The sequence below is a fragment of the Arvicola amphibius genome, chromosome 5 (assembly GCF_903992535.2).
Source record: "Arvicola amphibius chromosome 5, mArvAmp1.2, whole genome shotgun sequence".
Lineage (NCBI taxonomy): Eukaryota > Metazoa > Chordata > Mammalia > Rodentia > Cricetidae > Arvicola > Arvicola amphibius.
Window position 1 is genome coordinate 133,752,004 of NC_052051.1, and position 21,055 is coordinate 133,773,058.

General features: G+C 37.4%; 1 protein-coding gene across 1 annotated transcript in view; it reads left to right on the forward strand.

Moving 5' to 3' along the window:
- The window catches only part of Adamts19 (ADAM metallopeptidase with thrombospondin type 1 motif 19), a 171,913-nt gene that overhangs the window by 57,764 nt on the left and 93,094 nt on the right, over positions 1 to 21,055 (forward strand). Inside the window, 1 exon segment of the mRNA XM_038331546.1 lies at positions 7,142 to 7,185. Within this exon segment, the coding sequence (XP_038187474.1) occupies positions 7,142 to 7,185 (44 nt within the window).

Consider the following 21,055-nt stretch of genomic DNA (forward strand, 5'->3'; position numbering starts at 1 on the left):
TGAAGACCTTTGGTTCACATTATGTAAATCAGTTGGCTCTATTATAGCCTTATGTGCCTTGATATGATGCACTATATATTTAGGAAAAAAAGCACATAAACCTGTTCCTCCTACATCTGAGGATTCTTTGCACTCCATGACTTGGGTCCTGGGGTTGACTGTATTTTAAGTGGCTCTTAAATTTGCCATAATACCATAACATTTGGTTTTATTTGTTTGGTGTGTTTTATTTTCTGCTTGTTTGATGGCAATAATTTTTTTTTTAAAAAAATATAACTGTGTGTTATTTAATTAATACAAAACCACCTTAGGCTTCTTGCTTATCGATTCTCAGCATTACAGAGGTGTATCATGCTTCCTAGACTCTCGAGGATCCCATTTCATTTACCACCATGGCATTTCTTAGATCCAGATAAAGAACACACGAGGTGTGATATTTCATTGGAGCCTACTGTTTTTTCTCTCTGCAGAAGCACAGGAAAACATTTCATTACAACATATGTAAATGCACCTCAATTTTAAGCAATACTCAGCGTGTACAATTTGGCATTATGTCTCCGTGAAAAACTGATTTCTGTAGCTGTCTATGTTGTGTGCTTTTTTTGTTCTCGTTTATTTATTTACTTTGTATATGGCAGCCACCCTTTCTTAAGACCATTGATCTACTGTTATGTTCATACCCTGGATACATTTAACTACTTGGAAATAACTTTTTTTTTTGCCCTTATCATTTGGCATTAGTTCAAAATGTAGATATTGAATTTGTGTGGGTTGACCACCACACGAAGCAGGTCTGAAGTGGCTAAGGGGCGTTCACAGTGTTCATAATCACCAAAGAATCAGGCATGAGGAAAGACACTGAAGGGGGCTTGATGGGAATTTCATCTTCTGATGTAGATCATTAATAGTCATTAGCCACCCGATAGTCTGGTCTTTACACACTCTGAAAAGGCTAGATTCATTCTGGAAACTATGTTTTGTTTTTAGCTTTTTCCTTTTGTTTATTTAAGTACCACCACATCTCGTGTCGTTTACTCATCCTGCCCCCTTCTTTCCACCCCATGTAGCCCTTTTTAACCCCCTAATCTACAAGATCTCCTCTTCGTTAACCATTGAGATTCATATACTAATTTATATTTTATGATACATATGTATTCATATGTATATATATCTATAAACATATGAATAAAACTTGCGAAGTCTGTTCTGTGTTGCCTTCACACATAGGTTTCTAGGGATGATGATGTATCTATATTGCATCTCGTCCACCTATGGTTGAGGCAACATCAGAAAAAGGAGAAGGAAAGATTGTAAGAGCCAAGGGACCAGGGTATCTGCTGTGAGATTGCGTCTCCTAGAAATGACAGAGAAACTGCACACATGATGTTCCAATAACGTGGATCCCTAAAGAAAACAGACCAGTTCCAACAGCAGTTGACAACCCAACACAGAGGAGGGACAGCTCTTGTTTAGAAGCTTACGCATAGAATGTTATGAGCAAAATATATGAGAAAACAAAAGACGTTTCCTGTAGAACAGTGCTGGTGCGGGGGGTGGGGCAGGAGCACAGCTTTAAGATTTACGTAAGGCTGTCAAGGAAACACTCAGTTTTATGTAATCCTCTAATTATAGCCCTAGAAATACATGTTTTAGATGAAAGCAATCTTGTTTTGCCTAGAGGACAAGTTTTTCAGTTCTTTTGTTTTTGTTTTTGTTTGTTTTCTTTCTTTGTTAAAGGGACGGTTACAGCGTGGCCTTGGGAAGTTTAGCTGTAGTTGTAACTTGCACAAGATCACATCTTGTGTCTTCACTGACTCCTGACTTTGTAGTGTGATGTCCAACAATCTTTTTCTTGATGAAAATCATAGGCATGGGAACTCTCAGAGCAAATATGTAATCAGATTATTTAGTTCATCAATGTTTGCTTTCTGTTCTTTGCTATTTCTTTTGAACAACTAAAAATGAATTTTACTTTGTGACATTAATTCAGTTGGAATAATAGACTTTAAGGCATATTCCTAAGAGCCAAACTTAAGTATGCAGGAAAAATTAACATCCCGTTACTGTTTTAACAGCTTGGAAAACGATAGCATATGAAGCAAAACCTTAAAATTTCTCTAAACGAGATTCAACATTGCAATATTAGTAGTACATAAATACATAATAATTACACGATAGCATATCTTACCTCTAAGTATGTCTGTTGTATTTTGTGGATGGGTCAAATCCATGACAGTCAGATAAGACAATCTTTTTCTGCACAGGTATCTTCAGCAAAAGTAGATGAAGATGGGAACTAGGAAAAAGGTTAATGTACAAGAAAACCTCAATCTATCTTAGTTGAACTCAAGTGAGTTATTGGAAAGGGGAATCTCACTAAGACACCAAATGAATTCAAGAAGAGGAACTCTTGATTCATTATGGAGAAATTTATATGATGAGCCATATACTTGTATTAATTTGTTATTTACAATCACAAAATAACCAGTGTATCCCTAAACTTTAGGTATAATTGCATGAATTAATTTCATACTAAGTCCCCTTGTGCTAGTATTACAAAGATGTTTCGAGTTTGAACTTCTTCATGTCCGTTAAATCCTTTCACGTTACTCTTGAGTTAAAGTTGATTCTATGTCTGCTTCATAGAATTGTTTTCTGTCAGACGTTTTCCAGGAGGAAAGACAAATCATTTAATGATAGTGTATAGTAAAATAACTCATCCCTATCTCATTTTTACCTGCCACTATCCATTTTGTTTTCCTCTAAACTTTTTTTAAAAAATAACTTGCTTCAATACTAATTTTGCAATAGTTTATAATCTTCAATTGAATAAAGATGACTTTGAACAGGTGTTAAAAGTTAAGTATCTCTTCATGCTGTAATGCATGCCTGCAGTCCTAGCTTTCAGGATGGAGAGGCAGGAGAATCATCTTGACTAGTCAGACATTCAAACCTGGCTGGACTACATGATACCTTGTCTCAAAAACAAAGAAACAACAAAAAAGTGTTTGATTTGATCTGAGTCAATGAGCACATATTATTGAGACATTACTGTGGACCTTCGAAGGGTTTAATCAGAGTTTTTGCATGTTATAAAATAAAATAATCCACATGTGAATTTTTCTTTGCACATTGATATTTATTGTTCATTTGTTGTTCTTTTTTTGTTTTTGTTTTTTGTTTTTTTTGTTTTTCAAGACAGGGTTTCTCTGTAGCTTTGGAGCTTGTCCTGGAACTAGCTCTTGTAGACCAGGCTGGCCTCGAACTCACAGAGATCCGCCTGCCTCTGCTTCCTGAGTGCTGGGATTAAAGCGTGCGCCACCACCGCCTGGCTGTTGTTCATTTTTGATACTTAATTTCTATCTGGCAAATTGCAGATGAGTCCATTCTGTTTAATTCTGTGATCATACAGTTGCCTAACTGATAAGAAAGTGCCCCATTTTAGGACCACTCATAAATTGAATTTAAGATATAAGAAGTATCTTTTCTGTGCACAGATTAGCCATAAACAGAAAGGTCCGCCAAGGAGAATGCAGCTTGAGGAGGAAATGCAGAAGCTGCCCAGGGGCGTTGGTTCTTTGACATGCTCCCTTTGAAGTGCTCTGCACATCTTGTTCCACCGCTTTTCTCTTAAGGTCCAGGCAGAGGAAAGCTTTCAAGGCTGTGCAAAGTGGGAAGGAGAAATGAAATGGCTACAGATATCTATAACTTACGGATATCTAGACCTTACCTGAAAGGATATGTGTGGTCAAAGCTCTGCCAACAACTATAGGCTGTCAAGAAGGGAATCCTCTGTATCATCTAGGATTATAGGATAGGAACAAAATGCCACACCCCAACCAGTCACACCATGAATTTACTTTTAAAATTTAATCACTCAGTAACAATAATTTTGTACTTTCCAGAAAGGACCCTCTCTCAATGTATTGCCATACAATGGAAACTCAGATAAAGAACAAGTGATCAAGTTCATAATTAATTCAAGATTTCAGGAACAGATTATCTTTGATTGTGAGAACCTAATGTAACAATAATGAGTAATACATAAAAAATAAGAATGACAATTAAAAATAAGCATGCTTACATTATTAAGAGCAAAAAGGTCAGGTAGATGACAGTGAAATACTTGGAAAGCAGAATACTTGCCCTGAATACAGAAAACAATATGATAAAATATGGTGTTTACACTTCAATTCTCCATTTGTTAAGTGAGGTATGCTTAGTCTACATTACAAGCACTCCTAGCTTATCCACAGCTATAGAGTAAGATTTTATCTTTAAAAAAGACATAAAAACAAACAAACAAAAAACAAAACAAAAAAATCAAGAAAAAGGGAAAAGATAAGGAAGATACTGAATTAAAAGCATTTAGTGTCTTTGTTTTCATTTCTCTTTTTAGAAAAAGATTAAAAATAAATTTTGGGCTTTTAACACTTAAGTCTTGTCTGGGAAAACTAATGTCACCCTTAAATGCCCAGGCTCACATCTCCAGACATTGAATATACTACCTTATATGCCTTAAAAGACTTTGTAGCTGTTGAGAGCAGAGACTATCCTGAGTTATCTGTGGGGCCCAATTTAGTCACGGGGCATAAAAGATAGATAGAAACTTTTAGAGAACACATTACACTGTGGCAGGATGACTGTGGCCTGAAACTCTCATTTCAGAATTTTCATCTCTAGATTGTAAGCACAAAACTATGTACTGCTTTCAGTTTCTAATTTATGCAATTATTATAGCAGCAAGAGGAAACCAGCATATCCTTCTTAACAGTCATTGTTTTAATAAACAGTCTGAACTGCCAGTTGATATACAGGAGGATAGGTAGGGCTGGCAGGGAGAGAATAAATCGGGGGAGAAATCTAGGCTTGCAAAGAAGAAGGGGAAGACAGAGAGAAGAAGGAAAAGAACGAGGGACACACCTGTGACAAGAAACCAGGCAGATTCCAGCCAGACATAGAGACATCAGGAAAAGAAGATGTACAGAAAAAAGGAAGGTATGAAGCCTCAACGCAAAATGAAAATATAAAGAGAAACATGTTAATTTAGGTAAAAGTGCTAGCCGGGTCAAGCATTCAGAACAAATAATAAGTCTGTATGTCATGACTTGGGAGCTGACTGGTGGTCCAAAAGAAAGAGCCTGGTATAATAGTAAGTCCAAATATACCAATAATCAAAAGTTGAATGATATACAAGAATATTATATAACTAGATTTACATGTTTAACTATGTTCTATTTGCAAGAGACTCAGAAAAATGCAAGTTGAATCTAATACCAAGAAAAACTGTCCTAACAGACACATTAATAATGAGAATATTAGGGAATGAACTAGTTTTTCAACTTAATGTAAAAAAGAGTCTTCTGTGAGGAGGCCACTTCAGTTGAGGAAAATACTTCCATCCTAGTGGGCTATAGGCTTGTAAGCATGTATGAGTGTGTTGAGGGAGCAGCCTGCTGTGGGTAGTGCTGCCATTGAACTGTTGGTTCTTAGAAGAATAAGAAAAGAGCCGAAGATGAACTGGAGGCAATCCAGCAAGCAGCATTCCTTCATGATTCTAGTCTATGCTGCTCCTTGAGTTTCTGCCCTGGCTTTCTTCAATGATGGACTGTGCTTGGGACGTGTAAGCCAAATAAAGCCTTTCCTCCCCAAGTGGCTTTTGGGCAGTGTTTAATCATAGCAACAGAAAAGCAAACGAGAACAAGAGATAAATGTGATATTTATCCAGAAATAAAACCAATAATTCAAAATAGATAAAATCCATAAAACTGAGAGTTTAATTAGTCAATGACTTAGCTTTGAAGTGAACAAAACAAAAATTAATAGACACTCCCATGGAAACATCAAATACTTATAACTTTAATGGAATTTTAACGTTTCTTCCTTACTAATAAATTCAAAATCAATTCTAAGTTGTTTATTTCATAAGCAATTCTATTTCATTATATGTAATAGGTTAATCTAGTGAACATGTGAAGAAATCTTTTTGAGAAAATAATCTATTTAAATATAGAGTGAAAATTTTGAGACCATACATAGTTATTAAACTGTACAGGATTCTGCTGACTCAACCAATGTATAAATAGATAACTACTGTTAATATCAATTTTATTGATGTAGCAGTCTTGCATGCATCTTTTTGACAGTGACCTTTTAAAAAAGCTAATTTCCAATATATCTCTACCCTCTCTCTCTCTCTCTCTCTCTCTCTCTCTCTCTCTCTCACACACACACACACACACACACACACACACACACACAAACACCACAAACACACATATGGAGAAATGGGGAATTAACTGGGTCAGTAGTCTTGAGAGTAAAAATTATAAGAACTTAAATGCTAAGAAATGGGATATCACTTATATTAGGTACAAGAAATATGACAATAAAAATCCATCAAAAATCTCAATAATTACTATATGTCTGACATTGTTTTACTACCTTTTGTGTGAAACTCATTTAATTTGCATGATAAACCTATATTTTAAATGAGTGTATATTGCTATATTATTTATTCTGCACAATAAATATATAGAGCTGTGCTTCTGTGCACATTAGATTGTGTGCATTAGATGAATGCAAAACTGCTCGGTAATGTTAAGTAGTTAAGGAATGCTCTCGAACATACAGCACTGTAATTCACAGAGCCTCTTTATGTAAAATACTAAATTTTCTCATGCCCTTTTAAAAATGCTTTTCAGTCTTTGAGAATTTTTGACAGTCTTGGAACGAACACTGTGGATGACTTTAAATTATATTCCTTATCTATAAACTCTCGACCTGGAAATTCCTTTGTCATACGAAAGAGTGTTATAATATTTTCCTATGGTAAATCACTTCCTGACATCAAAAACTATTTTGTCTAACAACACAATAAAATATTTCAGAAAATTCAAAACAAAGCAAGCTTTTTAATCTCTGAACTAGTGTCTACTAAATAGGAATGTATCTCATAACTAAATAATATATGATCACTATTAAACTTGCATTGATCATTATTTCAGATCTATGTCTTAATCCTAATCTGATTTATATTAAATTTGAGGAAATAGACAGTGTGGCTCATGTCACTGTGATGATGAGTCATGATGGTCTGAAAGAATCTATCTTTACTTTGGTTTTCTACTCTCCTTTCTAGGAAAGATTTCTGTGTCCACAAAGATGAGCCATGTGATACTGTAGGTAAGTATTTGTGATAACCATTCATCTGAGGAACACTAGAGAACTTAAATGCTTGTGTTGCTTACATATGATAAATTATTTGAGAGTGTTGACTTTGAAAGGATATTTTTGCAATGTTATGTTTGTATATATATATATATATTGCATCTATATGTTAAATCATATGTTAACACTTCACTTACAAATGAAACAATTTGAAGTCATACATAAACTATACACTAGAGATAATTTACATGTATTTTAAGATTATTTCCAATTCCTTTTTGCCTTTTCCCAAAGATACACAAACATATTCAACAACATTTTATTATTGTTGGTAAAACAAGGTAAAACAATATATTACATTTGAGTAATAGATGCTTCAAGTTATTTGCAGTGTGAAAAGGAAATGCATCTACTTTGACTAACTGGTTAAGGATCTTTGGCCACCAAGTAACAAATTTTCCAAGTTTTTAATTGGCATCAAAAAATCCCAGTAAGGTAACACTGGGGTCAATAGAATACATGTGCCTGTCTTTCTGGTTATTAGATAATATCCTCATGTATGTCTATTAAAGCGAGTGCAACTGTACTTATTGAAGGAAACAAGACAGGGTGGAGAGATGGCTTAGCAGTTAAGAGCACTGATTCTTCTTTCAGTTCCCAGCATACATGGCAGCTTACAACTGGCTCCAATTCCAGTTCCTAGGTATCTGCTATTCTCTTCTCATTTTTGCTGGTGCCATGCCTGCACATAGTACACAGACATACATGCAGGCAAAACATCTATACATATAAAATAAATAAAAAATTTAAAAGAGACCTATGTATTATCTATATAGATATATATCCTTCCATTGTAGGTTATGTCGACGTAAAGAGAAGGTACTATTGTTAAGGGACATTCAAAAGTTATGATCTGTTTTAGCATATATGGTATAAGGTTCCTTTTGTAGGGTAGCAAGTATTTTAGCTTACCCATCTTCGGATTCTAACGAATTTATTACAAAATGAGCAATTAAAAGTAGATGGAGATGGAGAAATGAGTCATCAGTTAAAATCACTTGCTTATCTTTAGAAGACCGAGATTTACTTTCCAGCACCTACATGGTGGGTCACTACAGTCCACAATTCCAGTTCTTGGGTATCCAACCTTCTTCTGGTCTACATTGGCACCAAGGATGTCTATGGTACACAAACATACATGCATGCAAAACAGTTCTACACATAAAATAACTTTTGGTGGCTAGAAATCCAAATGATTAAGTAGTTCTGTTACTTTGATTTCTCATATATTTAAATTCTTGGATAAAATGTGAAATACCATCACAAAGCAGATGACAATTGTGAACTCTAGGGATGACTTGATTTAGAAGGTTTATCAGTAACATAAGGCACCCAAGGCAGCCTGGCTTCACTCAGACACGGTATCCTCATGTTCTCACTGATTTCCTTTAGTTTTCTTCTTTTCCTCTCCCCAAACACTGACAAAGCATGCTTTGAATCATCCTAACCATGGAATATTTGATCATCAATCACTCTTGTCTCAATCGACACACACTAGGGTGAACTTGCCACACATATTTACCCTTTAAGTGGCAGCAGATCAATGGCTCACCATGTTAAAACAAGTACCAGGACTCAACCATTCAGGTGGCAAGCATATACATTGCCTCAGCCCTTCAAGAACAGGACTCTGTGATGTCAAGCCCCAGCCAGTTTAGCATATGAAGTTTCCCTGGTTGAGACTGCAAGCCATATCATGTTTGCTTCACTGAGCCATTAATGATCCATACATTATACATGTCACCAGATATATAAAATAATAATCAAACTGTCGCCACTACAGTCACAAAGAAAAGCAGGCCGACAATTAATATGTAACTGAAGAATGAACAAATAGGAGATGTCTTTCTCCAACGGACACTCAAACCATTGAGTCTAACCTCAGGACCCATTTTCATGTTTGGGTTTATTGAAATGGGAGCCAATGTAAATCTCTATTATTTAAGCCAGTTTAAGTCTTCTGTTTCTCTTATTTCAAGATGTGCGTAAAGAAATCTGCCCTGATTCTTATGTATTTAGCCACAAAGCAGAGAGTGTTGGACAATATTAGTAACTTCTCTTCTACAAGCTGGAAAATGCCTGATGCTTCTCTTTGATTCGATAGGAAGTCTAACACACTTAGCTACTGTATAGTGTGTATGTATCCAGACGTCAGTCTGCATCTCACCAATATAAAGTACCATGTCAATCAGATGTGTACAATATCATATATATTATGTTGGAGAACATGCTATGTCACAGCAAGGCAAGTTTCTCTTGCTTTGTGGTGCTGACACATGGATTTATCTTACTTTTTCAGTTTTGATGAGAAGGATGTTTCTAGGTTTGATTTGTTTTAAATAGCCACATGGGAGGCATCATGTAAAAACTTAGATAGGTATTGATATTTTGCCAATTTTGTTATGAGGCTCTAGTAAAGCAAAGAAATTTCAGGTTAAAATCAGTAAAACATCATTTATACACATTTTAAAATCTCCCAATAAAATACAAAGGCTTGTAGTTCTGTCAGATGCTTTCCTAAAATGTGACTCTTCTTTCATGGTTTATTCATAATTGATTTCGATTCAGCCTGTTATATATCAGATGTTGTAAAAAGGGTGTTTAGAAAGGGAAAGGGATAACGTCAAGATTCATCAGTTGAGAAAATGAGTGGCTGAATGAAGTCCTTTATGTCACAGTTCTCCCTACACTTTCTGGGATAGCGTAGATGGATTGACAGCAGTTGACAGTTTTGAGTCTCTGTTAGGGATTTGTGTTCCATGTGGAGGATGTTTAAAATTGATAAGGAATTTTGTGGCATTCATTGCAATTCCAGCAATGCTTTCAAGGATATTTCATTTACATCCTTTAGCAACTGAGCTCTCTAGTTTCTCATCATTATATGGTTTTGCAGATGAAGCAGGCGATGAAATAGAACAGAAAGATCATGCAATTTGAAGTCAGACATGTAGGTTTAAATTAGGCCTTTGCTGTTTATTACTTTTCCGAACATGGCACAGTTTAACACCCTGAAAACCTGAATTCCCCTCCTGGTTATTGCACACTGACACTTGTAAAACAGCTGCTTTGGACAGCCACCCAGTGCATGGCCAGGTCTGTCACATCCTCTTTCTCTTTGGGGAATGATCAGGTATTAGTCTGTATCACTGTTGGTACCTGGAAGCGTGGGCCTCATTCCCTTAGCTCGTCACTGTAATGCGAGCCGTTTCTAGAACAGCACGTTCATGTACTGGAGAAAAATAGAAGTGTGCATCTGATTGTTACGTCTGTTACCTGGGATTGTGAACGTCTGTCCCAGGACTGGTGACTATGGTATGAGGGGGCTCCTGTTTGTTGTTTATTTGTTTTTGTTTTGTTGTGCTTTACTTTGAGAAAGGCTCTCACTATGTAGCCCTTGCTGGCTGGGAACTCACTATGTAGACTGGCCTGGAACTCACCGATCTTTCTACGCTACCTCTAGAGAACTACAATTAACACTAGTGAGGGGTGGCAGTGAGTGTCAGTAGGAAAAACAATGACAGTAAAGGTAATGCCACTTCCTGGTTTTGCTTATGGCTCTTAACCTGCCATTGCTTTGCATCATTACTAAAAATGCTAACTGTGTTTACCTTGAATATATCTCTTGAAAGGACGCTCAGGGCCCTGCTAGAGGGTGTTTTAGAAGGTCACGGTTCTATTGATAGTCTTTGAGAAATACTACCGTAAATCCGAAATTATTGACCCCGGTGTGTGTGTGTGTGTGTGTGTGTGTGTGTGTGTGTGTGTGTGTGTGTGTGTGTGTGCCTGTGCAAATGAGTGTGGATGTGTCTGTTGAAGGATTTTATATGGTGGAAGATTGGGGAGGTAACACTTATATCTGATAGGGGAAAATACCAGCCACCATGAGTTCCAGCTTCCCAGTGTCCCAGCCCTTACTGTACTTCATTGTTAAGACATGGTGCTTCAGGATTCAGATGCTGCAATATTTTTTTCAACAGATTATTCTTTGATTGTCTTTGATCAGATTGGAAGGATGTAGATTATTTGACCTGTGCTTCTGAATATTCTGGCTTTTGTTGTTAAAATGGCATAAAGACCACTTATGGAGCAACTTCTAGAGAGAAACACACCCAGACACTGAAGTTCTTTAAATACTTGATTTATGTTGACAGTTTGCATGAAAGCATTCATAGACAAGTTTCCCTCTCCAGACACCAGGACATTCCCCAAACCACTTTTCTGTAGAAGAATAATTTTTATTCAGTGAGAGAAAGAGGTTACGCCTCCTTTTAAAGCTTATTTTTCTTGAACAGCATTTTTTTCATATTATGGGTCCCTAAGCAATGAAAAGTACAGTGACTTAAAATACTTAAAAGATACTCTGAGGTCAACTGAGGTCAACTATCTTTTTAGTGCCTTTTGCATTCAATATTTTGTTTAATATTCCTAGATGTATATGATATGCTTGGATCCAATCCAGCTCACCATCCCTTCCCTTCCATTCTTCCTACTTCTCCTTTTATTCCGAAATTCATATGCTCCCTCTCTTTTTTTAAAGCACCCACTGAGTTAATTAAAGCTGCTTACATGTTCATGGGTATAGAGACATCTCCTGGAACATGTGTACCTTCTCAGGGCATGCATCTTTGAAAAAAAAAGGAACTCTTTTCGTCCCAAGAACTATTAACTACTACTAGATCCCCAGTGAAGGACTTCATGACCTTCCCTCCTGAAACCATACTGAGATTTGATCTGGTTGGATATTGTGCAAGCATTGTGTATGCTGTCATAGCCAAAGTGAATTCGTGTGCAGATGCTGTGTCTGATAAATACAGCTGTGCTAGTGTCATCTCCTTCCTATGGCTCTTACATCTTTCCACGCTCTAGTCCACAATCATCCCTGAGCCTTCTGGGGAAGGTGTGATATAGATGTCTCTTTAAACCTGAGGACTCCACCATCTCTTATTCTCTGCATACTTTTCTGTATTTTGTCTCTGTATTAATTGTTACCAACTGCTAACAAGGAGCTTCTCTGATAAAGGTTGAGAGAAGCACTAATCTAGTAGTATAAGATAAGAACTTAGGAGGCACTTTATAATTATATCCACTTGGGAGAATAATAATACTAAGACCTCCTTTAGGGCTATGACCTTGACAGCCACACATTATTGACTAGTTAAGGGTATGTGACATTATACAAGCTTTAGATCAAACCAGAAAGTGATTGGTTACTTCCATAACATTTTTGTAGGATACGCTGTCCCCACTCATGACAGGTTTTTTGGGGAGCTCCATTTAAACAACCTTTATCTATGATTGTGTATATATTTTAGGGAGCATCAACAATAAGAGTTTTATTACTGTATTTTCAAAGTCCTATACCCAACTTTCCCATTCTCCACTGAAATTATCTCTTCCTGTTTTATTGTTTCTCTTTCCTCTCTTGCCAACTGCATTTTACCCTTCTTATCTTGAAATACCTTCATGGTCCCTTATTAGCTTTCTACTTCTATGTGTAATTCAACTTAAACATACATATCTAAAGATTCAAAGCTAGCATCCATGTATGAGGAAGAACATTTATAACATGTTTTTCTGGGTCTGGTTACCTCTATCAGAATGATTATTTACGGTAGATGGAAGTTTCTGTCCCATTTAGTCCCACAGCCATTCAGTTCCAAACAAACATACAAACTGTTTGGCCCATTAACTCAGGCTTATTATTAACTAGCTCTTACAACTTACATTGACCCATATTCTTATCTATTTTTAGCTATGTGGCTTGGTACCTTTTATGAGTAAATCATTCTCATCTTGATTCCTTTGTGTCTGGCTGGTGACTGCATCTGCCTTTCCTCTTCCCAGAATGCTCCTAGTCTTATCACCCTACCTATACTTGTCCCCTGGCTACTGACCAGTCAGGATTATATTAAACCAATATGAATGACAAATCTTTACAGTATACAAGAGCATTATCCCACAGTAATTTACTGTTCTATCCTTTTAATTGTGAGTTATACATATAGGATATGTATAGTATACATATAGGATAATTATACATATAGGATATATATGTATATATGCTGATTCATGCTTATTCCTTTTATACTTTAAAGTCTTTGGTGAGAGGTGTATTATATTCAGTAAAAATGCTTTAGTTTATTATTGAATATTTAATATTTTTAAATTTCTTGCTTTTAGCAAATAGTAAGTGTAAGCATTTTCTATGTAAATGTTGGGTTCTCTGTGAAATAGTGGCAAAATTAACTATTCAAAGAAGATAAAATACATTTATCCTAAATTAATATATCCAAATCTAATAACAAATTGAGTAATTTTTTTTTGGCTTATGGTTTCAGAGATTTATTCCCTTATCATAATAGCAGGAAGCATGGTGGAAAAGGAGATGAGAGTACTATATCTTCATCCACATGCAGCAGAAGGAGGCTGTGTGCCACAATGGGCATAGTTTGAGCATATGAGACTCCAAAGTAATGTTTATACTGGGATTCTTGGCTACTCACTGTAGTGGAGGAGATGATAATAGCTATTAGAAACCTCCATTCAACTTGAAGAGATAATTTTGTATAAAGTAGGATAAAGTCTACCAGAAGCAGTCAGCATACTTGTATGAGGTCAGCCATTATGCAGTGCTATTAGGCATTCTATGAAGATGATCACAGACATGTAAATGGAATAGGATCAGAAACATGGAGGTATTCCACCCCTCGCTATTCATTCGAACACTGATACTGCAGTGAGAGATTTTGCAAATTCAATTATACTCTTTCACTTTACCTTAAGGTATAGAGATCTACCTAAGCAGCTCTTTAACCAAGCAAGGAGCTGAATTATGCCAACCATCCCATACATCAGATAAAAATGCACTATGGTCAACATCCTGATTTTAGATGCCTGAGATCCTAGACAGAGAATTCTCTCAGGTATTTTTTTTCTCATTTTAGCCTGAGGTAAGTTCTTAGAACAAAGGCAAAAGGCAACTAAATTCTTTGCCCAAAATTTTCATATCACAGGACTATCCTCTAATCCAGTGGCTAACATATTTCTCCTTTGAAACTCTTGATGCGGGCCTCCAGAGTCCTATTCCTCTCAGCATTTCAGTTTTCCTGCCTCTTCTTCCTAGAGCAACTGATGAACTCTGCCTAAAGCAGTCAACTGCTTTTCTAGTGCAAAATCCTAAGTCTTCTGTACTCCCCCAAAAAACAACACTGTCGGGGGTTGGCAAATAGTAAGTGTAAACTTTTCCTATGTAAACGTTGAGTTCTCTGCGAAATTGTGACAAAATTAACTATTCAAAGAAGATGAAATACATTTATCCTAAATTAACATATCCAAATCTAATAACAAATTGAGTAATATTTATATTCTGGTAAGAGCTTCTGTATTGGAGACTTTCTCTTGGTGTGATAAAGACCTCAGTCAAGGCTACTTATATAATAAAGCTTGTTTGGGCTCGTGGTTCCAGGAGGATTAGTGTCGATCACGGTGGCAAAATATGGGAACAAGAGACAGGCTTGGAGGCAGGAGTAAAAGTTATAGCAACTCATCTTGAACCACAAGCATGAAACAGAGGAAACAAGAAGTATTTGGTGGTTCTAGTGAGAATGGTTCATATGTTCATCTTTTTGAATATTTGGTCCCCAGCTGCTGGATTTGTTTGGGAAGGATGAAGATATGTGACCTTGTTAGGAACATGTGTCAAAAGACTTGCAGCTTTCCAGCGTTCCCTTTCTTTGCTTGCTGTTTGTGGATGGAAGCTCTTAGCTGTTCCTGACACCATGCCCTGGCTCTATCATCAGAGGCTCCAACCATCTGAAACTATAAGCCCAATTGAGTGCTTTATTTTATATTTTTTCTTGATCATGCTGTTTATTTCAACAATAAAAATGTAACTAAGACAAAATGGCATGAGTATTTAAACTGTCAAAGCTAGCCTCCAGTGACATACTTCCTCCAATATTCTGAACCCTCTAAATCTCCCCCAAACAGTGCCAACAGCTGAGAACCAAGGGCTCAATACCTGAGACTATAGAAGACATTGTTATTCAATTCTCCAAATGGGTTACTGAAATTCCTCATTATCACTGTGCTGGGGGTCAATTAATGATTTTAAAACTAATAGTATTTTGTTTGTTTCCTTGCTTGTTTTATAAATTTGATTATTTCTACATTTGGTGCATCCCTATTTACCATTTTAGTAATATCCTAGTTTTGAATTTTTCTTTAATAAGAATAAATTATCTGCCCTTAGCTCTTCTAGTTAGTGTTATTTTTAAAGTCATAGATTGTGAATGAACTAGTATTAAACTCCATTTGGAATTTTAAAATATTGAACACTTTTGGGGGACCTCGTAAAACTAAAATTGTACCTGAATCTACATTTGGAATCACTTATCCTTAAGTATATATTTTACTTGACAAATTATATCAAAGCATTATATTAATTCAGGCAGTGGTGATGCACACCTTTATTCCCAGAACTCCATGAAACTGAGAGCAGCCCGATCTACAAAGGGAGTTCCAGAACAGCCAGAGCTACGCAGTGAAAACCTAAAAAACAAACTAACAAACAAAAACCAAAAAACAAATCATTATATTAGGCTTGTACTTATAATAATGTAATCTCTAATCTCTTTATATAATAAATAAACATATTTATAATCAGAGATTTAATAATACATGTTTATAATTGTAATTGTTTTAAAATTGTAATAGTATTTAGATTGCTTAAGTCTCTGAACATAATTTTCCTTTACCTAAATAGATGCTGATTATACTGAGAACAAAGCAACTTATGAAGTAAGATTTATTAAAAATAGGCACTGTGATGGGAGAATAATAAGCAACCCATTTGAAACTTGAGTATTTCCATACTTATAAAAGCCTTCTATCAGTGTTTTTACTAAGAAAGCAGTTTCTACGGTTTTGGTAGCATGGTGTTTGTCCCTGTTCAATACCTTTGGGATATGCTTATGTTATAACGTTATAAACATGCATTAGCCAAAATTCCTGATTTATATGCAATCAGAACACAAATGTTTTCCATCTGTATGCTTAGCATTACTTCACACAGATTAATTCTGACTAATCTTAACTTTTATGAAAGTCAGGCTGTTCATCTCTAAGGCAGATGAAATCCTTAAAATCAGTTCATTTCTTTTGCTTGCAAGTCAAATCATGGAGACTGCATGAGAGCTCTGAATTTAGTTACCCAGAAGGAAATACCCATTTCCAGCCAGGTTTGTGGAGACTTACCAGGAAGTTTGTGACACAGAATTGCTTGTGTCGTTCACCACACGTGGCTTTTCCAGTGTGCCACAACATTGCACTTTCTGGTTCAATAGGAGATGGATTAAGAATTTCCGGTTTTATATTTTGTGCATGGGTTATAAGTGTTCAATCAAGACAGCAAGCATAGACAGTATAATCTGATTCAATTTAAACTTGCAGCATTTGAAAGTTTAGTCTTTCAAAAATCAAGTGGCCTGTTCTGATAGTCTCAGGAGGAGTTAGAAGCTCACAGGAAAGAGTGCCGTAGAAGGTAACGGATGAGGACAAAATTGCCTTTCTCATTGCCTTACTGAAGAGGAGGAGGCTTATCCTCAAGACCAGAGAAAGAGCTGGCTGGGACTGCATTCTCTGCTGTGACCTCCTTCCCTTATTTCCCATGTTCAGGCTATTCCTACATGTTTACTTGAACCATCCTTTATTTCCTTCTTTCTGCATAGCAGTATGATTTTGTCAGAAGCAGAAACAGGTGTGTGAGCTGTACAGACTAGTGTACCCATTCAGCACTCCAAAACTTGGGGTGTTCAGAATGGTTCAATGAGAACTATTAAGAATAATAACTGACTACTCAGAGTAGAAAACTGGAATGGCCGTTCTGAGGCTGACTACCCCTGACCCCAGAGAACTGGGTGGTTTAAGCAAGGTGGATGAAGAGGTTGCTGGTCAGAGCTGTCTTCTGCAGCAGGATGAGCAAGAAGGGTGAGAGCACTTGGGTGAGAGGGAACGAAAATGTGGAAGCTTCATCATGGGAGTAAGGAATTTATGATTTTAGATATGATCACACATGCCCTCACTGAAATAGCCATTGATACTTGGAAGAAAAGAAAAGAAAAAAGGTTTGAAGCTCTGCAGAGACTTACTTTGGAAGGTAACATTGCAGACATGAGAATGCCTAGGTGAGAAGAGGGACTAAAGAGGAAAACGTGCTTGCGGCATTTGAGAAATAACCAACCTTAGCCACTGTAGCTGGATAGAAAGAATGAATCATTCTAGGAAATTTCAGGTTTTATGTATCATCCTTTGGCAACAAAGATAAGTAGGTGTCTTTATCCGCTCTTGTCAGAGAAGTCCTTTGTGTTCTGGATACTACTTCTAGCTCTGCCCTTCAGTCACATTTCGCGTGTGTGTATGGTGCTGCATCCTGTTTCAAAGTTCAAACAATTCTTTCTAATTCTCTGAGCGTTCCTTCGTTTTCATTTTATCCTGTCAGTTCCTGTCACATTGACTATTAGTTGAGGCCAGAGTTTCCTAAACGGTCTTGACTCATATTGCTGTGTGGCCTCATCTAAATACTGAAGGGGTAGGTTAGTAATTCATTCTTCCTTCTCTGCTTTTTGTTTGTCTGTATCTTTCCTGAAATTCAAATCATATCTTTCTTTTTCTCCAACTCTCTAGACATTTGCTCCATTTAAACACTGGCTAATGCCACATTCATAGCTGCCAGGAGCCTCCACTGCAGTCTTGTCCCTGTGTAAGCACAACAAGGCAATCCAAGTCCAACTCGTTCCCAGATACAGTTTTGATATGTTCAGTTAACAGCAACAGAAGAGTCTGTCCTCAAAAACCCCAGAAGGACCAAGGCTGGAAGATGGCTGGTGGAGGCGGCAGCTGCCTGGCCTATTCCAGTTCTGGTTGCAGGACAGATCAGGGATGCCCTGTCTAACATAAAGACTTGATCTCTGCATCTCTGACATGGGAAAGGTCATTTAGCCTGCTTGGAATTGAAAGAGAAATAAAATGGGGAGGCTTCTTGGGGTGGTTTTTTGTTTTGTTTTGTTTTGTTCTTCTAGAAACAGGCCCTGTATTTTCTGCCGTGATATCCTTAGCTTTGGTGAAGGTAGATTAATGCATGATTGGTCTTTAAGTGTGGTGTATCCATGGATCCTGCCAGAGGATCTTGTCCAGCCACCCCTTGGTGCACCTCTTGCACTTACATAATTGCATAATTACCTTTTCTCCTCATGGATTATCTCTGCTCTTTCTTTTACTTTTGATGTGTATGAAGGTTGTATGTATTTCTATGCTCATATTTAAGGTGTTATTTCTTTTTATGCAAGCTACAAGTTTTTGATCTTTTAAAATAGTTTAGTTCCGGTGTTCTATGCAGCGCACCATGCCCCGTCTGCGCTCTATGCACCCCCATACAGTTCGTGAACTGGGCAAGGGGCTGGAGATTGAAACACACAAAGACTCACAGACAGAGAGAGACACGGGTCATTCTTGATGCCAGAATGCCCCCTTTATTGTGTTCAGGGACAGCTTATATTGGGAGGGATAGCCACACCCCAGCCAAACGCATCAGAAACCATTCCACTGCCATTAGGAACTCCTGAGGGTCTCGTGCTAAGAGCAGCTGTAGGCACTAAGATCAGGGGAAAACAAGTTGTTTACAAGAAATTCAGGATCTGAGGCCGGGCAGTGGTGGCGCACGCCTTTAATCCTAGCAAGCGGGAGGCAGAGGCAGGCGGATCTCTGTGAGTTCGAGACCAGCCTGGTCTACAAGAGCTAGCTCCAGGACAGGCTCTAAAGCTGCAGAGAAACCCTGTCTCGAAAAACCAAAAAAAGAAAAAAAAGAAATTCAGGATCTGGGGGCTCTCTGATCCCAACAGTTCTGGAGTTTTCTATGTCTGTTCTAAAGAGAAGTTTCCTTAATGAGAGAAAAGAAGTATACTAATCTGTGGATTTAAGACAAGTGTTTCAATTCTTGTTAGGGATTATGCTGGTTTGTTAACGTAGTGGTTGCAGGTTCTCGTCCAAGATGGCTAACTTCAGTAGCTCTGAGTAGTTGACTGGATTTCCAGTATCTGGCTTGGTTTTTCTCTTTCTGAGTGCATCTTAAGTTGATCATCCCACATTTAAGGCTCAGGTACCATTGTGGAAGAGAGGACAGAAAGATTGCAGGAGCTGAGGGAGCTTGATGTAAGTTTGTGTCTCCAGGAATGTCAGAATGTATACACATAAATTCTCACCAGCCTGACTGCTGGCACATGAACTGAGTAGGAATGACACCAATAGGCATTGGCATTGCCTTCGATGGTATCAGGAACAACAAACACAACACACACCTCGGTTTCTGTAGGACCACTGACCCAGGCATGGTATTGGCATCTGTCCTGGGCCAAACAGCACCAGAATCCCAGTCTCAGCACAGCCCTCTGATCCCAACATGGCCACAGGATGCGGCTGAGAGGTCATGTGCTTTTTTACAATTATGTTCAAATGTCTTTTTTTTTAATCTTATTTTTATTCTGGGTTTTATGTTTCTGGCCCAGTGGACAATTTCTTTGCTTGGTTTTAATTCTCTATCTCGAGGTCATATTTGGTGGGTTCGTTTTCCCTCTTTATGATTGCTGAGATGATTAAGTCATATTTTCTGGACTGAGAAAGCATTTTCTAGTGCAAGAGCCTTTTTTTTTACATTCTGTTCATGGCTTCCCGCTTACATTGCCAGTGACTTGGGGCTTGAGTTCTCTAACGGGAGTCTTCTCCAGCATTCCCAGTTTTGTTGTCATTGAGTTCAAGCTACTTTCTGACTTTCAACAATGACCAAGTTTTAAAGGCATTTTCATGAATCTTTAAAAACAACAAATAGCATCAATTCCAACTTTTCTAATTTGCTCGTGGATCTCAGTTCCTCATCCGTAGACTGTACACCCCCATCCATATTGAAGCTATGCCCTATAATAACCCCCGCCCCCGACTTGATGTTACACTGTGTGGTTTGAAAAAAACATGACCCCAAAGGGAGCGGCACAAATGGGAGGTTTGGCCTTGTTGGAAGAAGCGTGGTACCGTGGAGGCAGGCTTTGAGGTCTCACATATGCTCAAGCCGTTCCCAGTGAGATGGACCATTTACTGTTGCTTGTGAGTCGAGATGTGGGACTCTCAGTGATCTCTCCAGCTCCATGTCTGCCTGCACATTACAGTATGGCACCATGATGATGATGGACTAAACCTCTAAAAATGTAGGGCACCCCATTAAATGTCTTTCCTTTATAAGAGCTGCTGTGGCCCTAGTCTTTCCACAGCAATAGGAACCCTAAGATGCATAGGTCGGAACAACTTCTGATCATCACCCCGAGTCTCGAATTTGAAATTTTAAAAATTTTGTCTTCTACTTGAGCATTTCCTTTTAATCTTCGTTAAACATTCAACTTTTCCTTTATAAGAGGAGTTTCAGTCAAGCCCTGTGTTAAAATACAAACAGCGCCTTAACATCTTCGTAGTGTTCTACCTTGTTTTGTCAAGGGAGGCACTACATTTTTTTGTCTTCTTTTTTTTTTATGCTGGAAGTCATTTTCCTTAGTATTTACAGAAACTGCACTGTTGATAATATTGTAAATGGCCTTAAGAGAATCTGAAAGTCTATTAAAATGACATTTATTTCACATTCATTATTTGTATAATTGTACTTTCATATCTGTAGAGTGCTTTTTTCCTTTCCTTTCCTTTCCTTCCTTCCTTCCTTCCTTCCTTCCTTCCTTCCTTCCTTCCTTCCTTCCTTCCTTCCTTTCTTTTGGTATGTAATCTAACAATA